Below are 17,068 nucleotides of genomic sequence, written 5' to 3'. Positions count from 1 at the left end.
CTTCTCAATCAAGTAGCTCCTCCGTTTGCCTCACAACGGCTGAGCGCACCCCGCTTGCCAACAGCGCTCGGCAGACCGGATGGTCACCCGTCCAAGTGGTAGCCCAGCCCGACGGCGCTTAACTTCGGTGATCTGACGGGAACCGGTGTTATCACTGAGGCAAGGCCGTTGGCATACGGAGGCATATAGATAGTCGTTTTTCCCTCGTTCTGTTTGCGACTGGAAAAGGAAAGGAAATGACTAGTAGTGGTACAACGTACCTACCGCCGCGCACCCTGCAGTGGCTTGCGGAGTGTCTACGAGTATGTAGGTGTTGATGTAGATGTAGATGTAGACTGTTATCTGTCTGCCATAAAATTATACGGCTTTAGGCATGCATGCACGCAGACAATCAGTGGCTATGGTATTATTTACACAAGGAAGTAACAAGTTTTATGAAAGCATATCATAGAGTTGTTAGTATTCAAACACACTCGTTACGCTATTTAATTTTCAGTTGACACACACAACACGAGGTCGCTACGCTACTACAGTGCTACTGTTTTTAGATCACTGGAATTGGAAGCAGCCAACACAGAAAGACAGTCGACACGAAATGTACCAACAACTAGAGCGCCGAAGCTCAACGTTGCAATTTAACAGACATCGTGACACTTCCCACTATTGCCAAACCATGCAGTCTAACACTTACTGCAGTCATTGTGCGTGTTCAACAAGCAAATCGTAATCTCATATCCATATTGTCTTATTTGTTTTTTTTTCTCTTTTTCCCACACTTTCACATAAACAAGTTATGTAGGTAAATTGCCATCTTTAGCGACTTTAATAAAAGTCTTATTTAGACCAGACGCTTTAAAACAACGCGAAACGTGTCTGCTCTAAATAATACATAAACTGCAGTTGTAAAGACGGCAATTAACTTACGAAACTTGTAATCTCATATTCGGTACAACTATAAACTGCCCTGTTTTAACGTGACCAACTTTAAATACGCGTAAAAAATGGAATGGAATGGAATTTTATTCTGTGAATGAAGGCACCAAGGTTCTTCTTCTATGTAAGGGAAGAAACATAGTCCAAAAGGGGTGAATAACTGAACTGAAATTGTTGATTGAGTAATAAATGTGAGTATCCAAAAATCCGTTTTTTAATTTCTAAAATTTATAACTGAGTGACCTTTGCCCGCTTTCGTTGTATGTGTAGGACTTCTGTATCTATGATGTGTTTGTGGTTTTCATTAATGCAATGTTCAGCAAAAGACGTCTGGCTTCTACACCCTCCAACTTCTATGGTGTTCTCTGAGCCTAGTGCATGTTTTCGTCCCAGTCTGTGCAGATTCTCCCTTCGCCGAACATTGCGTAAACGAACGAAAACCACAAACACATCACAGATACAGAATCCCTACCTATAGAGGGCAAGGGGGCAAAGTTCACTCAGAAATTTTAGAACAAGATTGGTTAAACAATGATATGAGATTGCTAATTAATCGAGAGTATGTGTTGTATACATTTAAAATGCGTAAATGTTATGCGTAATCTTACTAGTGGTGGTCAACTTTTAAGATGCTTAATTGAGTAAGATAGTGGGTCACATGACCAAGTTTTTAAATAGGCAGACAGAGGGTCTTTCGTTCTTCGTATCTTGGTTGGTGAGGATGGTTTTGGCAAGATTTTGTGCTACCAGAGAGCCGCCTGGGCTTAAGTGCTATTCGGAACTTAGAAATATTTCGATGTGCACCAGTTCGGGACTTACAAATACACTCCTGGAAATGGAAAAAAGAACACATTGACACCGGTGTGTCAGACCCACCATACTTGCTCCGGACACGGCGAGAGGGCTGTACAAGCAATGATCACACGCACGGCACAGCGGACACACCAGGAACCGCGGTGTTGGCCGTCGAATGGCGCTAGCTGCGCAGCATTTGTGCACCGCCGCCGTCAGTGTCAGCCAGTTTGCCGTGGCATACGGAGCTCCATCGCAGTCTTTAACACTGGTACCATGCCGCGACAGCGTGGACGTGAACCGCATGTGCAGTTGACGGACTTTGAGCGAGGGCGTATAGTGGGCATGCGGGAGGCCGGGTGGACGTACCGCCGAATTGCTCAACACGTGGGGCGTGAGGTCTCCACAGTACATCGATGTTGTCGCCAGTGGTCGGCGGAAGGTGCACGTGCCCGTCGACCTGGGACCGGACCGCAGCGACGCACGGATGCACGCCAAGACCGTAGGATCCTACGCAGTGCCGTAGGGGACCGCACCGCCACTTCCCAGCAAATTAGGGACACTGTTGCTCCTGGGGTATCGGCGAGGACCATTCTCAACCGTCTCCATGAAGCTGGGCCACGGTCCCGCACGCCGTTAGGCCGTCTTCCGCTCACGCCCCAATATCGTGCAGCCCGCCTCCAGTGGTGTCGCGACAGGCGTGAATGGAGGGACGAATGGAGACGTGTCGTCTTCAGCGATGAGAGTCGCTTCTGCCTTGGTGCCAATGATGGTCGTATGCGTGTTTGGCGCCGTGCAGGTGAGCGCCACAATCAGGACTGCATACGACCGAGCCACACAGGGCCAACACCCGGCATCATGGTGATCGTCGAGGGGACACTGAATAGTGCACGGTACATCCAAACCGTCATCGAACCCATCGTTCTACCATTCCTAGACCGGCAAGGGAACTTGCTGTTCCAACAGGACAATACACGTCCGCATGTATCCCGTGCCACCCAACGTGCTCTAGAAGGTGTAAGTCAACTACCCTGGCCAGCAAGATATCCGGATCTGTCCCCCATTGAGCATGTTTGGGACTGGATGAAGCGTCGTCTCACGCGGTCTGCACGTCCAGCACGAACGCTGGTCCAACTGAGGCGCCAGCTGGAAATGGCATGGCAAGCCGTTCCACAGGACTACATCCAGCATCTCTACGATCGTCTCCATGGGAGAATAGCAGCCTGCATTGCTGCGAAAGGTGGATATACACTGTACTAGTGCCGACATTGTGCATGCTCTGTTGCCTGTGTGTATATGCCTGTGGTTCTGTCAGTGTGATCATGTGATGTATCTGACCCCAGGAATGTGTCAATAAAGTTTCCCCTTCCTGGGACAATGAATTCACGGTGTTCTTATTTCAATTTCCAGGTGTGTATTAGGGGAATTGGAAGTTGATGAAGATGAGATGGAAGATATAATACTGCGACAAAAATTTGACATGACACTGAAAGACGAAATTCAAAACAAGGTATAGACGACATTCTCTCAAATTATTGAGATCCTTGGGAGAGTCAATCATGACAAAACTATTGCACCTCATGTGCAAGATATATAAGACAGACGAAGTAGCCTCAGACTCAAAGAAGAATGTAATAATTCCATTTCCAAAGAAGGAAAGTGCTGACCGATGGGAATATTACTGAAATGTCAGTTTAGTAAGTCACATTTGCACTATAATGACACAAATTATTTATAGGTTGCAAAAACTGATAGAAAATCGTTTTTGGCTCCGGAGAAATGGCAGGATTACGCAAGGCAAAACTGACCCTGTGACTTGTGTTAGAAGATAGGTTGAAGAAAGGGAAACCTGTATCTATAGCGTTTTCAGGTTAAGTAAATGTTGTCTGGAATACGTTCTTTGAAATTCTTAACGCAGCAAGTTAAAACACAGGGAGTGAAAGTCTGTGTACAACTTATATAGAAACCAGACTGCAGTTATAAAAACTGGGGCAAGAATTAAAGGAAACCAAGCAAATAATTGGGAAAGGAATTCAAGTTCAGGGAGAAGAAATGAAAACTTTGAGCTTTCTCGATGACACTGTAATTCTGCCAGAGGCGGCAAAAGACGTGGAAGAGCAGATGAACTGAGTAGACACTGCCTTCAAAAAGAAATTATAAGATAAATATCAACAAAGGAAAACAAGAACATTGGAATGTATTCGAATTAAATCTGGCGATGCTAACAGTATTAGTAGAGACAATGAGACACTAAAACTAGTAGAGTGTTTCCGTATTTGAGCACCAAAAGAACTGATGATGGCCGAAGTAGAGAGGACGTAAAATGCAGCCTGGTGTAGAAACTTAAGTATTTCTGAAAACAAAGGAATTTGTTGAAACTGAGTGTAAATTGAAGAATTGGGGGTATTTTCTGAAGATTTTTTGTCTGGAGTGTAGCAATTTGCGTCAGTGAGACGTGGGTGACAAAACAAATCAGGCAAGAAGATTACAGAAACTTTTGAAACGTGGTGATACAGATGGCTGTTGAACATTGGATGTGAAACTAAAGACGAGGTACTGAATCGGGCCGGGAAGAAAAAACTTCGTATGCAACTTGATTAAATTGATCGGTTGCTAAGACGTATCCCGAGCCATGAAGCAGTCATCAATTCGGTAATGGACGGAAGGATGGGAATAAAAGTTGTAAATGGAGACCAAGTTTGACTACAGTAAGCAAGTTCAAATGTATACAGGTTGTAGTAGTTATGCAAGGGTGAAGAGGACAGCACAGTGTAGACTAACACAGAGAGATGCATCAAACCGGTCTATGGTCTTAAGATCTTAACAGCAGCAGTAGTCCCTGCATAACACAAAATTCTTGCCAATAGGCAGCTGGCTTAAAACAGTACCTTTTAAGAAACAAGTACGAGAACAAGAGATTTTCTAGAATGTAGGGGCGGGTTAAGTGGTAGTAAAGGTCTGTTGTACCCCTAGGTGCACTAATTGCTGCTCATACATGGTGTTCGGCGCTTAGAAACATCATCATTGTTTGACACTTCAAATTATGTATGTAGCTCCATCAAATTACTTCGCCCTTAATGACGTTGTGGTTTATATTAATAATAATCTCAGACTTTTTGTGTATGAGGCAGATATCTATAATAATGTACCATTTGAGAACAGACCCCCCCCCCAGTCATTCAGTCGTGTTGATCAAATAGGAATAACGGAGGATATTGATCACGGAGTCCTGTGTTCGATTCCCGGCCGAGTTGGGGATTTTCTCTGCCCGGGCACTGGGTGTTTGTGTTGTCCTCTTCATTTCACATCATCATCATTCGTGGCAGTGAATATATTGGACTGTGTACAAAACTGGACTGTGAAAAAATTGGGACTTTGTACGGGTGCTGATGACCTCGGAGTTGAGCGCCCCACAAACCAAACATCATCATATCTCACTCGTGTTGTGGTTGAGAGAGGACTGCTGGTTTTTTATGATACAGTCCTGCCAATGGACAAGAAGAATAGCATGGGATGTGTTTCTAGTACATGAACAATAACTGCATTCCCAAGGAATTCAGTAAAACTATAACATAAACGCTTTTTGATACATAAATCGCCTTACCTCTGTTGTGTCACTCTGTGTGTGTGTGTGTGTGTGTGTGTGTGTGTACTACAGATATTCTGTAGCTTTGCCTATAGTTCTTTAACATCCATTATTTTTCATCATAAAACCACGGCAACTGCCTGCAGTTCTCATGTGAACTTTGTGTTTTAATCTCATCCAGTTACTTCTAAAACGCTGTTTAAAACCTGTACGTGGGTATGATAGGAGAACAAGGGAAAGATGTATTTCATCAGGGTAGTTAAAAAACACTTATCTTCACTATGCAGAAAGCAGTTTATTTGAAGTACTATAAGTTCAGATTACATAGCTAAACATTAGTCACGCAGTCCGGTGTGGCATCCTCACTTTTCCTGAAATAGAAAAAAAATTAAATGTTAAAATAGCACACTTTTTCTCTTAATCATTATAGTAGTGTTTGTCGAAGAGAAAAACATGTTTTATGAAACTGCACTTATACACCGAATGTATGTTACATCTGTTGGTCTATACCGAAAAACACTGGACTCGCATTCGGAAGGACGACGGTTCAATCCCGCGTCCGGCCATCCTGATTTAGGTTTTCCGTGATTTCCCTAAATCACTCCAGGCAAATGCCGGGATGGTTCCTCTGAAAGGGCACGGCCGACTTCCTTCCCCATCCTTCCCCAATCCGATGAGACCGATGACCACGCTGTCTGGTCTCCTTCCCCAAACCAACCAACCAACTATACCGAAAATAAATCGGCAAAAAAACAATAATAATGACAATACCAATTTATCTGCCCATATATGTGCAATACGTGTAGATTACAAGTAACAGAGGTATTACACAAAAGACAATAAATGTACTATGTAAAATTTGAAGACTTAAAAAACATTTTTATAGTGTCCGTTAACTAGTGGGATACATAGTAAAGAAGAACGTCTAATATCTGACAATACAAAAGTATTTCTAACTACGTAGCTAGTGGCAACTTGTTGGCTTCTATTTGACCATAGGGCGCAATTGTCCTTGAGAGAATTATGAGGCTATTTTTATAAACTGCCATGATAACATAAAATCACAGTGAAAAATTAAAACTGCTACGAATGTTTTCAAAAATTTATGTCTGAATACTACAAGCTATGATACGACGGAATGTCTAAAACTATAGTGTCGCACAGAGCTTCAACAAATACTAATAATTGCAGAGAAAAATATATTGAGTTTTACTATGTCATATCGAACTTTGTTAAGAATGGTGTGTTATCTGATTTACTTACGTTGTTCAGCCAAGCTGCGCAGGCTTCTGCTGCGATCTCACATACGGCAGACACGGCTGTTGAACTGCCAGTGTATTCTGCAAAAGACAGACACGTATTATCAGTTCACTCTGTCAATTACGGTGGCAAAAAAAAGAGCGCCGATCTAAATGTACGTCACACTCTTGTTTCGAATGAGAATTTGCAACCCCACTAAGTGCTCCTTTTGAACTTTATTCATAGATACTCGATTCGGCATTCATTAATTCTTAATATAAATCCTGTAATGAACTAAGCAGAAAATGCAGGTTGAATGTTACAACGCACAAGGCAAAGGAAACGTTCTGAACTGTCAGCCTCTATACTGAAGTAAGTTTAATCGTTGTAGTTGGTACTGAAATTCAATAGAAGTTAATATTCACTGTTTTGCACGCCTCAAATATATGACTCTGCCAACTCTTGCGACTACGTGAGATCACTGCCAAAGTTAGAAAAATAAAAGGAAACTGCTTTTTATCGTCAGTGTGCCTGTTTACGATTCGAATGTTCACTAACATCTCATTTGGCAGTAACTGCTTATTGTAGCCTTTTATAAAGGACTGTAGTATTTCGAAGAAATTCATCAGGATGGCCGAGAAGGGATACAGTGTTGTAAAAAGGTAAATCTATCCTCAACTCAAAGGGCGGCTCGTGGCATAACTAGGCATGATCCTATTCAAGTCCGAACTGACATACACAGGCAGTTGTTGACGGAATTACTATTACTGTTTAAAGTGGGCTCGGAACCACAATATAACTTAGCATTTTTCACCTATGCAGAACTTCGCTAGGGGAAAAGAATCCATTACTGCCAGAAAAAATCGTAGGACCGACTGAAGGTTGAATTCTGAAGCTTTGTAGTGTCACACTTACTCATTGATCTACCGCCCGCCCCTGGTAGCTGACTGGTCAGCGCGACTCAGTGGCATACCTAACGGCCCATATTCGATTCCCGGCTGGGTCGGAGATTTTCTCCGCTCAGGGACTGGGTGTTGTGGTGTCCTTATCATAATCATTTCATCCCCATCGACATGCAAGTCGCCGAAGTGGCTTCAACTCGACAGACTTGCACCAGGCGAACGGTCCACCCGACGGGAGGCCCTAGCCACACGGTATTTCCATTTCCATGGATCTACCAAGCCACATGCTGTGCCGATCTACAAGTCAGTTATACAGTTGCATAGTATGTAAGGTCATACGCTTTTTCAATAGAAGATAAATGGCGTTAGAAACTAATGCTACCATTAATGAACAAATTCTCTTTTTTATTTTTTTCTGTCTTAAACTGTGCAGCGACCTAAGTTTCACCTTAGGTAGCATAGGAATTTTTCAGAGCTCAGATAACTAAACATCTAGACTCTACCTCCTGCGTAGTGTGGCACTCTAAGACTTGATGTTTTACGAATACATTTAGAGTAAAGGTTTAGCATTTCGGTTGGTTTGATGTTGTACAGAACCATCTGTTGGCGCAGATAATCGTCTGCTGAGTCCCTAAGACGGCTACTTCTTTTCGTGAAACAGTTTCATCAACATAGGCCGCTGCAAAATTTAGCGATTTTTTATGGAATAATTCTAGAAAGTTTCGACAAAGTTTCATTGTTGTTTCGCTGCGTTCCCATTTTCCGTAAAATCTACAGCAACAAACCACCGGCGTGGACTTCCTAGCTTTAAAACTAGATCAAAGAACTATTCAAGCAAAAATAAAGCGTTTGTGAGAGGATGACTATACCTACCTTACCTGACTTCAAGCCTGGATTCTGTCAGCTTGTTACAGAAATTACCTTAGCATTATCTCTCCTATCGTGTCCTGCTCTAATACTAGACAGCACTTGTCTTTTATCTAAACTACCAAATACGATCTTCTACATCTTTATGAGTCGCTATAGTAGCACTATCTGTGGAGAGTATATAAACCGTGTCGGAGGGTCGCGGAAAACAGTACAGTTTTTGTCGTAATGCGTGAATGGAGCAATTTATCTGACGTCCAAAAGGTCATGATCATTGGATTTCGGGCCAATGGTGAAATTTATTGCCGGCCGGGGTGGACGAGCGGTTCTAGGTGCTTCAGTCTGGAACCGCGCGACCGCTACGGTAGCAGGTTTGAATCCTGCCTCGGGCATGGATGTGTGTGATGTCCTTAGGTTGGTTAGGTTTAAGTAGTTCTAAGTTCCAGGGGACTGATGACCTTAGAAGTTAAGTCCCATAGTGCTCAGAGCAATTTTTTTTTTTAATTTATTTCCGCAACGGCTAGTCACACTTATAAACTGCTCTGTTGTCGCAGTGGTGAAAGTATATCGTGCATGGCAAAATGGTGCTATCCAAAACCGTTCTGAGGCAGCTGTGGTGCACCAAGGGTCATAGATGACAGTGGTGAACGACAGCTGCAGAGATGTGTAGACGTGCAACTGACCACCCAGATAAGCTAAGTGGCTACCAAACGTGTCTCCTCAACGACCGTTCAGCGAACATTGCTGTTAATGGCCTCCGCAGTAGGCGCCTGGCTCAAGCACCCATGCTGACTGCTGTTCAATGGCGAGGAAGGCTGGAATTTGCACGGGAATACCGCAACTGGTCGTCCATTCAATTTTATGCTCCATCGGATAGATGGCCATTGGCGCGTACGGCGTGAAACGTCTGAAAGCAAACACCCTGCAACAATTGTCGCAAGGGTCCAGACTGGAGGACGGAGCGTTGTTGTCTGTGGAATGTTTTTGTGGCATTCCGTGGGTGATCTTGTCATTCTGGAAGGCAGACTCGGTCAACACATGTATGCATCTATCCTTGGGGCCATGTCCACCCCTACATTCCGTTTGTTTTACCTCGGCACGATAACATGCAACGTCTCGCACAGCACGTGATGTACATACGTGGCTCAAAAAGCACCGGGATGAGTTAATCGTACTCCCCTGCACACCACACTCCCTGGATTTAAACTCAATCGAAAATCTGTGGGACCATCTCGATCGGGATGTTCACACCGTGGCTCCTGAACCGAGAAATCTAGCGCAGTTGGCCACGACATTGAAGTCGATATGGCTACACATCCCAAACGGTACCTTTCAGAGCCTCACTGACTCTCTCCATGCACGTCTCGCGCTGCAAAATTTGGTTACTCAGGCTTTTCATGCATGATCACTTTAATGTGACTGTAAAGTGTACACGTCTGTAACGTTGCTCCACAATGTCACGGTTTACTAATTTCCGCGGGGGCAAAAAATGTCTCAGTATCTTCAACAGCAATTGACAGCTGGTTTAAGAACCGTCTCTAGATTATGATCCTCGAAGCCTGTAGTCTGACACATGTTTCCGATCGTGTCAGGAAAGTAATTGCATTGTATGAATGTTGGACTCATATTAAAAATTTTCCGCAAGTCCTCTGTAGCTATAGAATTTTGCAACAGCCAGTCTTTTCTTTTAAATCGCTGAGAACCAAATATAAAAGTGGGTTCCATTCTGACAACTGACAGTTATCAGCCATTACAAAAATTGAACAGATTCGAGTTGGATTCCTGCTATCTTTCACGTCCGCCCTACAGACTCTGAGGGCTAAAGAAGGATGGTACGTAGATAGTAGCCTTCTCTTGAACTATGTGTACACAAACATAGAAGGTTGCGGCTCAAATTATCTAACGAGGTGGCACATGGGCGCGACACTACATCCGCATTCGTTAGGACGTCGATTCGAATCCCCATCCATATTTATGCTTCTCGTGTTCTCTCTAACTCGGTTGGTTGTTTTGGGGAAGGAGACCAGACAGCAAGGTCATCGGTCTCATCGGATTAGGGAAGAACGGGGAAGGATGTCGGCCGTACCCTTTGAAAGGAACCATCCCGGCATTTGCCTGGAGCGATTTAGGGAAATCACGGAAAACCTAAATCAGGATGGCCGGACGCGGAATTGAACCGTCGTCCTCCCGAATGCGAGTCCAGTGTCTAACCACTGCGCCACCTCGCTCGGTCTCTCTAACTCGCTTAGGGAAAATACCAGGAGGCGGCCGATTTCCTTCCCCAATCTGAGCGTTTGCTCCGTTTGTAATGACTCGTAGTGGGTGGGACGTTAAAACTTAATCTTCGTTACTTGCCTCCGGATCAAATTGACGAAGTGAAGCAAAGAAAATTCGTTGAGCATTGTGGTCTAAAACTGGTCATACACGCTACAATCAACCTCCAAACGGTCTTCTCCTTTCTGTGTGAGTTTTTGTAATACCGACTCGCTCGTGTGGTGTCGATCAGTGTTGGTTATCACACTCTGAAAGACCGATCATATACTTTTGGTGCTAGCTTTTCTTTTCATTTTGACGCCAGTCAAAGCGCTACCACCATCTCAAGCAATTTTTTCCATTAGAATGACGTATGACTTTCGAGGTATTTGCTTGGTTTGCAAGAAAATCGCACCCACCTCTACCCTCAAACGTTCTTTTACCATCGACTACCAACGCCACTCCATTTCATCAAAGTCATGTTGCTAATCCCTCGAGCTAAGCAAACTTCGAGATAAAACAACTGCTTACATAAATTTTATTCTTTATTAGGCTCCTAAACTTTCCTTCGTACTTCATTACCCCCCCCCCCCTACTTCACGTGCCTTGCGCTACTATCAATTGCCTTTGTTTCAATGGAATGTTATCACTGGCTGGTTATGAAGTTAGATCCCAGCGAACGATTCTTTATGCGCACGGACTAGCAGGTTTGGGGAAAGGTACGTGTTAGAAATTATTACTGACCAACGGAGTTTCTCTTGCCGAATATGCTGCCGTTGAAAGGTGGTCTGCGGAAAGTTGCTGCGGCGGCGGAGGCTGTGCCCGCAAACACCAAAAGCGCCACCACAACGGCCACCAACAGTCGGCTGCACACTGGACTCTGCATCTGAAACACACCAGGGCTCCAGCTACCGGCTCTCTGTACTTGATTCAACATAAAAGTAAGACAGAGCGCAAAAACAATATGCACGCCCCAGTTTTCTTAGCAGCACTCTAAAACTTACTATAGAGTCACAATTGGCATCAGTCGAGTCATACAAATACTTTTGATTAGCAATTTCTGCTTATGGGAAATGAAATGATCACATAGGCTCAGTCATATTCATAGCAAGTGGCTGACTTCGATTCATTGGCAACATAATGGGAAAATGTAATCAGTCGGCAAAGGAGATTGCTTACAAAGCATTCGTGTGTTTTATCCTAGAATATTGCTCAAATGTGAAGAGCATATACAAAGAAGAGCGCATGAACGGTGAGAGGTTTGTTTGGCCTCAGGGAATGCTGAGAAAACTGAACTGGCAGACACATAAAGATAGACGCCAAGTATACCGCGAAACCCTGCTTTCAAAGTTTCAGGTACCAGTGTTACGTGAGGAATTTAGGAATATACTACAGATCAAGCGTACCGGTTCCGCAGGGACCACGAAAATAAGATTAGACTAATCATGGTGCGCACAGAGGCGTTTAAGTTGTCATTCTTCCCACGCTCGATACGCTAATGGAGCAGGAAGAAACTCTAATATGGGCTACAACGGGAAGTACCCTCTGCCATGAAATTCGCTGTGGCTTGAACACTATGGATATTAATGTTAATGTAGGAACTTTCTGCAAAAATGAACCCCTAGTTACTAAAAGGACACACTAATGACGTCAGTGGTTTTACAAAGTCTCGGGGTTACAAGACAATTAGCAAAGCCACACCATTAAAAATGATACTGTCATTTAGTTACAAACATATTTCAGTGGCCAAAATGTTCTACATTTCAGAATCTTTCCATTTTTGTCACCTGGTTGACATAAAAAGCCACTCCAAAAGTACACACATTTCGACCGGTCTTTTGTGGCTGGAAATACGCAATATTTAGTTGTATCTTGACGCGGCAGAAACGTCCACTGCAGTGTTACGTAGATTTCTAGTATCTTAGAGACCGAGTAAGGTAATGGTGTTCTGATAGTAATCGGCTGGTGCCTTTTTCACTTTCCGGTTCAGTGAAACCGATTAACGTGCTTCATAATTCCTTGTCAGCCCTGCACTCGCATGCCCAGGTCATTCTTTCAACAATCATGCAGCTGAGCAGAAAGAGGGTCAACATCTTTCTTTTTATTGCAGATCTTGATTTCAGCTAACAGTGCAATTATCGTCAGTGCGTTATAGGTAGTCATGCAGACTCGACGTAATTATAACAACACATACTCCAATATAACTTAGGCATGTACAAACATTAATCCAACTGATGCTGCTATTTACAGATCTATATAAAAAAGACATATAATAGTACGACCGATGCTGATCTTTCCGTCATGGATTACATCACGGTCGTTGGGCACAATCATTCCCATGCAATCGACCATGAATCATACAGCTGATTTCTAGCTGGTTGAATCAAACATTGTTGCGATTTGCTGTTGAACATTAAGTTTGAAAAGTATAACTATACTGCAAGGGAATCAGGTACTGAGTGATACGTGCAACAGATCTCCCCTTCGGTAATGCTGCGTGTCCCAACATCAGAAGGCAACATGTAACTGCTGAATGAGCACGACAGAATGGAATCGTGGAAGATTTGAGACATACGTCCACTGGGTCTCCGCGGGTCATCGACAAGTATCAGCCTGATCGAACTGAGAGATTTCTGTTTTCACTGCAGTAACAATTCCTGTACCAAAATTCATAAGTTTGGCGATCTAGGACAGCGCCATGCCAAATACGGATCGTAAATCTCAAATACTGCAGAATATACATAAAGGTATTTTATTAACGTGAGACCAGATCAGTCAAAAAGCTTTAGAGGCTACACGAAGCGTCACATGATTCAGTTAGACTTTATCTTTTCGTAGCTAGTAACTGATGGTTTTCGTTGCTCACTAAGATGATTGCTAATCTGAAGATCACTAGGGCAGCTAACTTCGAAATTTAACGGAACAGAGTTCCCGTCAACCGTCGACTGAATACGTCCAAAATTTTAATGTAGTTGAGAGTACCTACTGTCTAACGGAGCAAAATCTATACTGTTGAAAATGTATGATGATTTCAGCTGTTCAGAGAGCTAGAGAAGAACCCTGTCTCATATATTTACGTAGCATCTGGCAAAGATTCAGAAATTAAACTCAAGACGTCGAAAATTTCTGTGAAACCGGAAAAGTCAACAAGAAGACATTAGCTGTTTCACCGAGCGATGTGGTGCAATGGTTAGCAACTGGACTTATACTAGGTGAGTTGACGGTTAAAAATCCCCGTCCTGTTATCCAGATTTAGGTTTTGCATGATTTCCCTAAATTGTTTAAGGCAAATGCCGGAGTGGCCGATTTCCTCCCCCACCCTTTCCTACTCAGAGCTTGTGCTCAGTATCTTGGTCGACGGGACGTTAAACTCTAATCTTCCTTTTTTTAACTGTTTCCGTAATATAGAAGTATATTTCTGTACTAAAGGAGAAAAGGAAGTTCATATCAACAGGTGATCCTGAGCGAACAACTTTGAATGTATCTTATCAGGCACAACAGACGAAGTTTTAAAGGAGGCGTAAGAGTTTGTTACTCAGAGACTCTAGTAGCAGGAGAATGTAATACTGCTTGGTGTTGGATCACTGTACACTCACAAAACTATGAAAAGGGTGAAGTTTCCAGTAAGTGTTAGATATCCTGAAATGTGTTCGACTCGAGCGAAGTCGGACAACCTGCTGCTTACCACGGCTGGCGAGTTGTCGGCTGGTGGGTGTTTGCAGCGGCGACTGGCTGTTGACTGACCATCGGCCGCAGCCCTCCAGCTTTTATACACGCCGGCTGATGGCACACTTCATTCGATTATAGGAGACTATTTCCTTCGGCGCCTCCTGGGTGCGCAATTTTCCCGCCGACCAACCGCAGGGTGCGGGCACAGATAAAGCATTATAGCTCCCACGCTGCGAAAAAAAAAAAAAAAAAAAAAAAAAAAAAAACAGTGATCAGAAGTTGGAGCAAACTGAAGTCACACACTATGAAAAACGAAAATCATCAGGTTCATTTCAGATTCATACATATGTTCATGCATGTCCTTTGTCGTAAGCAATATTTCTTTGCTCAACAGATGGCGCAAAGCATGCATATAACTGTATGACCAAAACTAACTTCTACAAAGACTTCAAGGACTTAACAAAAGTATAGACAGAAACAGACACGTGGCTACACACGTATTCAGTAACCTGACAAAGCATATTAAATGCCTTATGGATAATATTAGGGAGTTTTACATAGAATTAAAGGACTTTCTGTTGGGTAATTTCCTCAATTTATCTATCCTATCTTCACAGAAACTCTTAATATGAATGTTTAGAAAAAATGTGTGTGAAATCTTATGGGACTTAACTGCTAAGGTCATCAGTCCCTAAGCTTACACACTTCTTAACCTAAATTATCCTAAGGACAAACACACACACCCATGCCCGAGGGAGGACTCGAACCTCCGCCAGGACCAGCCGCACAGTCCATGCTGCAGCGCCTTAGAATGCTCGGCTAATCCTGCGCGGCTGAATGTTTAGAGTTCTTTTTTAATTAATATTACCAGTATAATATAATATTACATAATCTGTTGTTTCAAGGTATCGCTCTTAAATAAATTTTACACTCTTGACCTCTTTCTTTATCACAGATAATCCTTTCTCGGGGACCCATGGACTGCAACCAATGGAATGAATGTAATGTAAAAGATCTTCAGGTGTAAATATTATACATGCTTTACCGTCCTCTAAAATCACTCCTCTTTTTAACTCGAATTAGGCGAATTTTGTATCATGAGTTTTTTATTTAGCTGTATTCTTTTTCATTTCTTCACAACATATTTTAAATTTTTTCAGACCGTTCTCTTTCTCACTAAAGATTATACGACGGTTGCCCAGAAAGTAATGCACTGCATTTTTTCTTCAACAGTTCTTTATTGAACATAATGAGAATTATATACTCGAAAGAATGATGTTTTATTTACACACCCTATTTTTCCAAGTAATCTAAAAATGGCTCTGAGCACTATAGGACTTAACATCGGAGGTCATCAGTCCCCTAGAACTTAGAACTACTTAAACCTAACTAACCTAAGGACATCACACACATCCATGCCCGAGGCAGGATTCGAACCTGCGACTGTAGCGGTCTCCATATAATCTCCATCCCGTTGTACAGCCTTCTTTCAGCGCGAAACAAGGGCGTGTATGCCCTGTCGGTACGAACCCTTGCCCTAGTGGCGGAGCCAGTGCTCCACTGTATGAATCACCTCCTCATCGTCTTCAAAATTTCTTCCACGAACAGCGTCCCTTAATGGCCCAAACAAGTGGAAGTCCGAGGGGGTTAGGCCAGGTGTGATAGCCGTGGATGGTCTCCCCGACCGCTGCAAATCGTGGAGCTCCGTCGAACAGCCTTCTGATGACTTTGAACAAGCGTTTGTGAATATTCCCCACAGTTACTTTCTCTGCAGTGAGAAATTCATCACCTACAGACGCCATTTTGAAACTGCCTGCAGCGACGCTATCTGTCGGTTGTGATGGAAGCTTGGCGCGCTCAATCGGGACATTTCAAATAATACATACGTAACGTTTCGCATTCGTAGCATTGTTTTCGGCTGAGAAAAAAAAGAAATGAGTTTGCATTGCTTTCTGGGCAACCCTCGTACATACACAACCTGACAAAAAACGGGGAGCATCCAAAAGACATGGCTGGATGTAAATTTAACTTTATACACATACACACCATCGGCTTGCATGTAAATGATTAGAGTTACAACTCTCTGGGACATGTTAAACGGCCACCAGAGTGCATTATTTTTTCTCGGTTTTAGTGTTACTACTAAGCCTGGTAGAGTATGTAATGGGGTGCACAGCCTCAGATGTTGATTCATCACTACGAAGGACACGGGGATGCCGCCTATTCGTCTGAGGTCGAGTTATCAGCACCTAACACAGTTTTAAAGGGACGTCATTGTGGGTCTTCAGTTGGCCGGCTGGTCGAATCGTACAATATCCTGATTTGTATGGCATTCAGATATGACAGGTGCTCAACGTTGCATTGCGTGGCAACGTGAGGCAGGCATATTCGTCGTCTCCCCCGTCGGAGGTTCGAGTCCTCCCTCGGGCATGGTTGTGCGTGTTGTCCTTAGCGTAAGTTAGTTTAAGTTAGATTAAATAGTGTGTAAGCCTAAGGACCCATGACCTCAGCAGTTTGGTCCCATAGGAACTCACCACAAATTTCCAAATTATTCGTCGTCAGGGTTCTCATCGACCACGTCTTAACCACCACAAGCGAAGATTGCCGTGTTGTACACCACGCACATCGTAACCCCTTCACATCTGCGCCCCCCATTCGAGAACAAGTAATGGACAGTGTGCAACATTCTGTGCCATCCTACACTAATGGTCAAGACCAGCGGCAGCCCTACTAGGGAATTAACGTCCCGTGTGTAGGTTGCCGTCAACATCACAATACAAACGGCTGCCTTTGGAGTGGTGCCGTGATCTGGAAGCCTCAACTGCTG

General features: G+C 43.5%; 1 protein-coding gene and 1 pseudogene across 1 annotated transcript; both read right to left on the bottom strand.

Moving 5' to 3' along the window:
* Positions 1–55: 55 nt before the first annotated feature.
* LOC124724000 lies at positions 56–173 on the bottom strand (annotated as a pseudogene).
* Positions 174–5,586: 5,413 nt separating this feature from the next.
* LOC124723180 (neuropeptide SIFamide) lies at positions 5,587–14,293 on the bottom strand. The gene is made up of 4 exons (XM_047248374.1): positions 14,258–14,293; positions 11,317–11,458; positions 6,575–6,651; positions 5,587–5,682 (listed from the first exon to the last, which is right to left on the bottom strand). Exons 2-4 carry the CDS (start codon positions 11,456–11,458, stop codon positions 5,674–5,676), a joined length of 228 nt encoding a protein of 75 aa, XP_047104330.1. The 5' UTR covers positions 14,258–14,293; the 3' UTR covers positions 5,587–5,673.
* Positions 14,294–17,068: the final 2,775 nt, after the last annotated feature.

The sequence above is a fragment of the Schistocerca piceifrons genome, chromosome X (assembly GCF_021461385.2).
Source record: "Schistocerca piceifrons isolate TAMUIC-IGC-003096 chromosome X, iqSchPice1.1, whole genome shotgun sequence".
NCBI lineage: Eukaryota > Metazoa > Arthropoda > Insecta > Orthoptera > Acrididae > Schistocerca > Schistocerca piceifrons.
The sequence above is the reverse complement of the archived record's forward strand: the minus strand, read 5'-3'. Positions and strand labels throughout refer to the sequence as shown.